Source organism: Sinocyclocheilus anshuiensis, unplaced genomic scaffold (assembly GCF_001515605.1).
Source record: "Sinocyclocheilus anshuiensis isolate Anshui unplaced genomic scaffold, SAMN03320099.WGS_v1.1 scaffold623, whole genome shotgun sequence".
Lineage (NCBI taxonomy): Eukaryota > Metazoa > Chordata > Actinopteri > Cypriniformes > Cyprinidae > Sinocyclocheilus > Sinocyclocheilus anshuiensis.
Window position 1 is genome coordinate 868,814 of NW_015548226.1, and position 10,019 is coordinate 878,832.

Genomic DNA, 10,019 nt, shown 5'->3' on the forward strand with positions numbered 1-10,019 from the left:
GTGAAAGCCGATCCGGCGATCCACAGCGTGACGTTGATGTATTCCCTCAGCGACCAGCACAGATCAGCTCCAGGCATGACGAAGCGGATATCGTCCTCTTTTGGAAGACCAAACAAAGTAGTTTCGCTTTCACAACGAAGCACACAGCGTCTTCACGACATGGCTGCAGCGTCAATAATACTACAGTGAGAATAAAAGTTACGCCTTCTTTCTTTGCGTGAACATTTGGGCTGCATTATGCAAATCTTCCCACATAGCGACGTAGATATGTGGGGGCGTGTTAGAACGAGCCGTTTTAGGTAGGTGTGGTTGACTCTTAACTTTTATAAAGAATATCTCTTTGGATTTGAGACTTTAGTCTTTGCAACTTTACAGATCTTCTTTATGCACCAAGAGCTTGTAACACTCCAAAGAGAAAGGAAAAATTTAAATCGCATCATATGACCCCTTTAAACACGATTCTTTAACAATTAAGTTGAAGTAATGCAGCCTGATGGCTTCAATATAAACACATACCATTGATTAACAGTCTTGTAACACAGTATGGCTGTCTTTAAAGGTTTAAAGTTATTGTTGAAAATCAGTTCCCCTATGGGGAAAATGAATGGGATTTTAACTTTTGAAACCCAACTGTTAAACTCTATATGCAGAGACAATAAGTAAACTGTTCTATGTTGATTCTCCTATAAACACTTAAACTCTGCAATGCTCTCAAACCATTACTGTGTTTGTTTGAGCGTTGTGACCAACCCAGAACAACAACAGTGACTCAACCAATGGCATGTGCTAGGGGTGGGACTACCTGTTTGAAAGCAGTCACTGTTTGCTTGTTTGTTTGTTTTTAATCCATTTGGTGACATAAGTTTTGCAGAATGTAATGTAATTCTGATTCATTTTGTTCCATGGTTTACACTTTCATACTTTACCCTTGATTTAAACATGAGGTTCAATAATAATTTAATGAGGCACACATTGCTTCATTTCTGATTGGCTTAACAACATATGGCACTGCAGTTTGGTCATAATCAAATGTTAAAAGTGGCTTTAATCATTTTCACAAGAATGAAATGCTGATTTAACCTTTTAAACTCATGGCACTAAATAGATAAAAATAGTCACTTTAAAAGATTTATGTCAGTATTGACGCTATTTTTTTATTGCAGGGCTACAGTTCAACATTTAAGCGGAAACGGACAGTGGAAGATTTCAACAAGTTCTGCACTTTTGTGCTCGCATATGCCGGTTATATTCCTTATCCACAGGAGGTGAGTATAATCTTGTCTTTGTTATGTAACTGAGTGGTGATTGTGGTAAAAATGCTACTCACTGTGCTTGTGCATTTGATAGAAAGTGTTGCAGGGTGACGTGGCCTTGCTTTCCTCAGGATCGCTCAACGATCTGACACTTCGACCTCCAGAGGTTCCTATCCGTGGCAGTGGTGTAGCACTGGGTGTTCATGGGATTTTTTTTCTCTTTTTTTTTTTTTGGTGGCACACCTCTTATGAGCTGCTTTGCTGCTGATGCTCTTGTTTGATCCACAGAAATGGTGGTGGCTCTTATGTCATGGCCGCTGAGAGACATCCCCCCTCCAAAAAAACCTCAGCCCTCCCTCCCAGGGTAAGAGGGCCACTCCAGTCTCCTCCATTCTCATCCCAGACCTTGTCTCTAAGTGCCATTCTTCACAACAGCAGTGTGTGTGCATCCAAAACACTTCAGTTTCAGGTCTTCCCTTTAATGGATCCTTCAAATGGATGGAGGCTAAATCAAGGAAACTCTGTTGCAGGGACATGCATGAGGGCCGATAATAGCCCCAAATGTTCCAAACCCCAGTGTGCTGTCTACATAGGGCGCTGCCTTCTAAGGAAACATCCTATCTGCTAACATACAGTGCATGGGACACTCAACTCTCAAATGACACTGGCATGATGGTTAGATAATAATAAAATGGGGGTACATATATATATATATATATATATATATATATATATATTAAAATAGTAAGTTTTGGGTACCAAATAGTAAGTGCAGATGAATGATGATACACTAAGATGGTGTCATCTTTTACAAGTAAATGTAAACAATGTAAAGCATTGGAGATGAGTCAAACTTCCTACGTTTTATGATAATAAAACCAGTTTATTGGGATAGGAATAGGTGTTTAAAACCCAGGTCAAGTCACCTTTATTTATATAGAACTGTATACACTGCAAATTGTTTCAAAGCAGCGTTACTGGAAAATAACATAATTGATAGAAATTACATTAAATATGAGACAAATTCAGCTGTAAAGCAGCTCTAAAAAGACAATAGTGTCATTATTCAGCTCAAGTCAGTTTAGTGTTGATTCAGTTCAATATCTGCGTGAAGTTAATTCATTATGAAACTATTTCAGATCAAACAATGGTTTTGCTATTCAGCTTAAATCAGTTCAATGTTCATTTAAATCAGTCATCAATAATGGAATAAAACCCAGTATTTTTTTTTTTTGGTTCAGTTGTGGATTTGGTTTCCATATCATCATCTGAGCATTGGACGTCCAGAAACTTTATGCTTGGAAATAGGCAATATCTAATAGAAATATCCCACTGTAGGCTTTTGGTCTGCCATTTTGATTGAATTTTCTTTGAGCTTGTTGCAATGCATTCTGGGAGTGCCTTCTTTGTGAAACTATCTTGTTCTCGGAACAGCCTTCACATCAACAGAAGCCTGTTGTCTAAAATGATGTCTATGTAGCTCACTATGTTTTGGAACAGCTAGTGATTTGGCAATATGTGTTTCACATCCTTTCAGCTTACATATGGCGCTTTTCCACTGCGTGGTATGACTCGGCTCGGTTCGGTTTGCATTTCCACTGCAGTTAAGTACCGCTTTAGAGTGGGCGGGAATACTCACATGTCGCTATAGTTGCGCCGCCTCTACTGCCGCGACTCCTGAAAAACTATTTCATTCCGTGTCGCCCCATCAAGCTCGCTGAATCCGCTCCTCTCAACGAGAGGAACGTCTGTACTTCCTCAACATACAAGGAAACAGCCATTTTTTGGTTGTTAAAAAAGGTGCGTTTGTTCAAAACAGTTGCGTTCAATCCTTCGCTGGCTGTGCTGATTTAAATCTGCACTGTTATGTTATGTCTGTTATGTCTCGTGTTGCAAGTGCAATGACGCAGGTAGTGACGATTCTCTCCGGCCAATCTGTGATCAGCAGTTTACACGTCACGTTTTGGTAATGGTACGGTTCGCTTGGAACCTCAACCGAGGTGGTACTGAAAAAAGTATCAGGTACCAGGTAGGGATGGGCGATACCTCTTATTTTGTTTTCGATACGATACCGATATTTTTCAAGGCAGTATCGTCGATACCGATTCGATACTTCTGAACTTAAACTTTTAAATTATGAAATGTATTAAATTATTAAATTACTAAGAGTAAAATGGGTAATGATAAGCACTTAACTTTGTTTAAAACGCTTTTTAACATTCAATACGCCTTAATTGTAACTTATTAGGTTATATTTTTGTTTAGACATGGTTCAAATATGTTTTTTGTTTACACATGATTCAAATCTATAAATACTACAGTTGAACTACGGTCACTTTAGTAAAACCATGGTTAATTTTCATAAGGGACTACTTTAGTAAAACCATGGTTCATTTTCATAAGGGACTGCTAGTGACAGGCTGTTGCACGCATTAAAATGCAACCTTTTTATTCTGTATGATTTCTATTAACATTACAGAATAGAACATGATCAATATTATCTTTCAACTTTCAATTTAAATAACTGTAATTGCACAAACTATGTAGGCTGCAATTTCAGTTTGTTTATTGTGAAATAACTCTGTCCTTCTGTCCTCTGATAAGCATTGTTCAGGGCTGCCATTCCCAAAAGCTTTAATGCTTTCTTATGATACTTTTGGGAAAAGAAGCCCTGTATGAATGCACTGTCAGAAGTGAGTGAACGCTCTCTGTGATTGATTAGTTCTGTCTTCCAACATTTGCATGTTCAGATGAGCAGGAAAATAGTTCTATCCTACACAATTACTCGCTAACAAAGGTTATTCGTCCAATTCAATGCATATTGTATGCATTATTTTTTTGTTTGTTAAATAAACAAAATCACTGGTAAATAAAACACACCTTAGTATTGATCTTTTTTGTTTGAGTATCGATACTGACGCGAGTATCGAAAGTATCGATACGCCCATCCCTAGTACCAGGTACTGTACCCAGTGGAAAACCCCTCAAAAGTGAACTGTACCATGCCGTACCATGCAGTGGATAAGTGCCAATAGAGTTTTCAGAAAGATCATTATGTAGTTCCTCTAATTCAGTCTTACATTATTATTTATTTGCTTACTACTTGCTTTGTTTCCGCAGGCTACTCAGCACAGAGGAGACATAGCCCTTCATAGCGCACAAATAATGATGGCTTTAATAACAAGGAAACAAACAGTAAATGAGGGTATAAACAAAAGTAAGGGTAGAAAGAGATGGACCCCTGAGCACCAAAATAATCCACCATTGATGTGGGATCCATGAGTTTCTGAGTTCATTAGTCGTGACCAAGGAAGCTGATTATGGCTTGACGGCAAAATGAGGGGGAGGTTTTAAGTTCTTTGAACATACAGTGGAAGTTCATAAACCTGAAATTTGTGTGCCTTATTTTTACAGAGAGCGGTTTCATTGTGCAGACGCTTGCATTTCCAAGGACCAGTCATTTGTTTCTCTTAGGTGGTAGCTCTTAATTTTAGGAGTGACTCTACAAGAGCTTTTCTTGGCACTTTTCTTCTCTTACCCTGGTTTGTGATAGTCACTTTTTTACCAGTCATTGTGCTGGTGTTTATGTTCTTTAAATATTGATAATCATGTTTTTACTTGGTGATTCAGTTAACTGCTTGGTACTTAGTGCTTCCTGTCACTGAACTGGTCATTGATCTAATAAACAATTGCTGGGAATTTTCATTATTACATGTTCTTACATTTTAGCCTTTATCAGACTCCAAAAATGTCTAAATCCTGCACACTACTGAACTTTTGTCATTATGAAATTTTATTAGCAAATTCCTGACAGAAATGTTTATATTAAAATTTCACAATGATGCAAGTTGGAGGGATTTAGACACATTTTCTATTTTATACTGAACTTTTATTCAACGCACCTATTAATGATTCAGGTTTGCAAGGCACTGTATTTTCTATTTAGCATTTATCATACTTCAAAATGTGAAATGTTCCATCTTCGAGATCTTTATTTAATGTAAGTAGGCATTTTCATCTTGCACCAGTGTGGTCTGCATTTCTTGTCATTATATATATTGCACCATAACCAGCAGGGTTCGTGGGTGTGGATGATTTTCTGTTTATTAATTTCACCATAAGTCTTCTTGAAACATGCAGTGAAGTTATTCGGTCACTGTTTGTTCATCTTCAGACTTCAGACCGTTGTCTTTATTCAAGAAATTCCGTGAAATAGTGGTTAAATTAGTGTTTTCAATTGCTGTCCACAGGAGGCGCACTTGAGGAACAGCTCTAGTCCTCCCAACAGCACCGGCAGCACTGCAGACAGTGACGGATGGGAGAACCAGAGGCTGGGCTGCGGCCTCTCGTCTCCGGATGAGCCCCCACCCAAAAACCGCAAGAGCTTTGCTGGATACAAGAGACCCGCGAGCGAGGATTCCGAGCCTCAGAAGCGTCTGAAATCAGCAGGTCTTCTTCTGGAGGGTCGAACAAAGGCCGATAAAGTGAAAAAGAAGAAGAAGCTGAGGAAAAGCAAGGATGAGGAATTGAGATCTTTCGCCCCATTTTCTCCCCCCAGTGCTGAAGGTGAGATTTCTAATTATGGATGTACCATCAAAGAAGAACCGGAAGATTACCTCAGCATCCCTGTACCCACTGACGGCATGGGTAGCAACCAGCCTATGTGCACTGGCACAAGTTCAAAACCTGCCTTGAGTTCACCGGCTACTGCAACGTGCAAAGAGGAGCCTGATGTTGGCCGTCCTTGCTGGAACGGTTCTAAAAGTTCTAGTACAAAGTCAGAGGATGTCGAGAAACCTTTAAAACCTGAAGAAGAGGCAGTAGTCTTGAAGGTCGAAGGTTTTTCTGGTAAAAGGACTGTGGTCCGTCAGGGGAAACAGGTGGTGTTTAGAGATGAGGACGGATCGGGGGATGATGAGGACATCATGGTGGATTCAGGTAAGCAGGACGTTTCAGGCCCAAATATATTCACGGTGAAGTTACGTTTTTGCCCTCGACGAGTGTATGGAAGATTGTTTCTGCCACTGAATAAAAATAATAAAGGTAACTGCGACTTATTATCGCACAAGTCTTGACCTTTTTTTGCACAATTGCAAGTTTACATCTTGCAGTTTTTCTCAGAATTGCGAGATATAGGCCTAAAGTTGCAATTTTGTATTATAAAGTCAAAGTCCCAGGAGTAGGGATGTAACGATTCATTCAACTCACGATTCGATTCTAATCACGATTTTGATGTCACGATTCGATTCGATTCACGGGGTTTTTTTTACAACATGAGATTTAAGACCAATTATAAATTAAATGTGTCCTTTTATTTTTGCTTGGACAAAATGCTGCACGTTTCTTTGTGAAATTGAAATATAAAACCATAATAATATACTAATATAGCACTTGCATATTATTGATCTTTTGTTGGTTATGATTGCTTCTATTGTCCTCATTTGTAAGTCGTTTTGAATAAAAGTGTTTGCTAAATAACAACATTTAAATACAATGTAAATGTAAATAACAAAACTAAATTGAAATTTTAAAACAAGCCCCAAATCAAATAAATAAGTAACACAAATAAAATAAATCTCTTCATATAAACAAAATAAGGCTTTGTCTGTGCTCTTTCCATTTAAAATTTGAGGCAACCACTGCATTTTAATCCTGATCCAAACAAAGATGCTGCATACATGCAACATGAGCAGATTTTAATCTAAATTAGATTGTATAATTTCGAAATTTGAAGCAAAAACAGAATGGTTTGACTTCAGTTTTGTGAAACTATACATACAAAAATATCTGCATGAAACAGAAACAGCAGACGAGCTGAATGAGACGCAGATTCACTCTCTGCCAGCAGGTGGCGCAAACAAAGCAAGGCTGCACTTATGAACTTTAATATGCATTATACAGAGGCAAGAGGAATAGAAAAAATACCATCGAAACTTTTCTAAAGACAGTAAGTTCCCTTCAGACATACATTCATATAAACTCCTACCTCTAAATGAATCGCGATTTGTTTAGCATCTCAACCGATTTGAATCGTCACATATTTGAATCGATTTTCAACCGGCTCGCGGTTAATCGTTACATTCCTACCCAGGAGTCATCATCTGCAAAGAGTCTCGCAATTGTGAGAAAAAAAAAGTCAGAATTGTGAGATAAAAATTCACAATTAACTTTTACAAAATTTTTAGGCCTATTCATTGGCACAAACAGACTTCCATACCGGTGGTAATTTGAACTGTTTTAACAGCTGGAGCAAACTTTTCCAGAAAAATTTGATTAGGCAAGCTGTTTTGTATGGAAGCTTGTTTCTGCCATGACATAAAATAATAATACTAAAAATAATAATAAAGTAATTGTGATCTCACAGTTCTGACATTTTTCTCACAAGTGCGAGTTTATATCTCGAGTTTTTCGTTTATCTCTACTTTTTTTTGTCAGATTTATGAGTTAAATGCAATTGTGAGTTGACATCTCGCAGTTCTGTTTTCTTAAAAAAATGTAAATAAAAAAGGTAATTGTGACTGTCTCAAAATTCTGACTTTTTTTTTACGCAATTGCAAGTTTACATCTTGAAATTTCTCTCAGAATTGTGAGATATAGGCCTAAAGTTGCAATTGTGCATTACAAAGTCAGAATTGCGAGATATAAACTTGCAATTCTGAGAAATAGTCCCAGGAGTAATCATCTGCAAACAGTCTTGGCATTGCAAGATAAAGTCAGTTTTGTGAGAGAAAAAAGTCGAAATTACCTTTATTTTTTATTTTTTATTCATTGGCACAAACAGACGTCCATACCAGTGGTAGTTTGAAGGTGTTTACCAGCTGAAGCCAACTTTTCCAGAAACTTTGAACGTTTGGCCATGAAATAAATAAATATACAGTGGGTACGGAAAGTATTCAGACCCCCTTAAATTTTTCACTCTTTGTTATATTGCAGCCATTACAGCTGAAGGTTATATACAATCGGAGTTGTGCTGGAAAGAAGGGACTGGGGTGTCGGATTGCACTTTTTTAAGAACAAGGGGGTAGCTAGAGATTCCCTTTTGTACCCATAGCTTTCAAAAGTATGTCTATTTGTCAAAGTATGTATATTATATGAAATAACCATAAGATATTAGTGTTCAAGGTGTTTAGACTCATCATTTTGTGTGGATTTTTTCCGAGACCCCCAAATGTGTATGAGCGAAAGACTTCTGATTGTTGGATAATGTTGAACGAAGTTTTCATCAGCAGTCACTGATGATTTCGAGTGAAATTTCATAAACGTTTCTTGCTACATTGTGGTATTTCTTGATTATTTTTTTTTTGCCAACATATTGGAGATAACTAGAGACTATATGTGTCATTTCTTTTTCTTGATTTCATTTCTGCATTTTCTGCCCTTCATTGAACAAGAAACTTTTAGTTTGCATGTTGTAATGTTTTAATTATATTTTTGTCATGCTTCATGATAATTATGTAAAATATGTGATAGTTGTTACAGGTTAGGGAAGGGATGGACAACCTTACTGGGTGAATCTTAGAATCTCACAAAAACATATCCAGATCACATTTCACCCCAACATTTATAAATTATTTAGTTAATATAGTATTATTAAAAAATATATAACTAACTCTCTCTCTCTCTCTCTCTCTCCATTCTCAGTGGTGGTTCTATTAATATTGTCGTTACTGTAAGAACGAAGTTAGCCTTTTCTATTTTGTCATGAAAATAGTAACAATGCAAATTTTGTGGTAAAATATTTCTTGGCCATGTTCTTGTCAGGTTTTTTGAGATTCACATGCCAAAGGGAAGATCATTTTTTTCCTGCATATGCTGAAATGCCATGGCTTACTTAGTAGTAGTCATATTTACATTCAAAACACTACTAGTATTATTTGGTCTACAAATCTTGGGTTTTCAAAACTTGCTGGCGGAGCTTGTATTCGGAGGAATCATTCATAAGGGTATAATTCTTGTTAACCACTGTGACCGGTTTAACGTGGTTAATAATCGATGAGTCTGTTTTCATGTTCATAGGCATGCTCAGATAAAATAAAGCAATAAGCCCCAAGAAGCCGTGGTTTACAGTGAATTTATAACAGCTAAGGGGCGTTGTTAGGCATGACGTGAAGCGGACCCCCTTAGCTGTCTTCACGGGGCTTATTGCTTTGATAAAACGGTTATTCCATATACGTAGTAAGGTTTCACAGAATAAAACCGAGCAAATAAAGTGTAATGATATAAATAAAAACAGTATTCTTCCACCAAACAATGTAGTTCCTCAGAAACAGTTGTGGTTCCAACAAAGTGGTTGCCGAGCAACACACAGAAGTAAACAAAGGTGTATGTTTGTAGAGTAATTTACAACAGCTTTGAATGTGGCTCAACCAATCAGAATCAAGGACCGGAACTATCCGTTTTATAAATGTGCGATTGTGTCCTATTAGCTGGTCCACTCCCATCACAAAAAGCATTAGTTTGTTTCTTGATGACATTTTGTACATTTTTAAAAAAATCTCATGTGAGTTTGTTTTCATCTTCAGAATGTACTGTTCTGATAGATGAGATAAACACTGCAGGGAAGATAAATAATTTGGCACCTTTAATATGACTATTTAGTATGTTAACTTTCCACTTTTAATAGTCTGCATTACTGACCATAAAACTTTTAACATTTTTAGATTAAGCCATAAAAATTTGGTCCAGTTTGGTAAAAATTTGATAATTTCTGAAATTGGCCTAGTCTTACACTCTAAAAAATGCTGGGTTAAATATAACCCAGCGCTG

At 37.2% G+C, this 10,019-nt stretch overlaps 1 protein-coding gene across 1 annotated transcript in view; it reads left to right on the top strand.

The window, feature by feature from the left end:
* The window catches only part of phf13 (PHD finger protein 13), a 15,040-nt gene that overhangs the window by 4,631 nt on the left and 390 nt on the right, over window positions 1-10,019 (top strand). Inside the window, exons 3-4 of the mRNA XM_016441400.1 lie at window positions 1,164-1,265; window positions 5,504-6,191. Coding sequence (XP_016296886.1) covers window positions 1,164-1,265; window positions 5,504-6,191 — 790 coding nt within the window. The remainder of the gene's footprint in view (window positions 1-1,163; window positions 1,266-5,503; window positions 6,192-10,019) is intronic.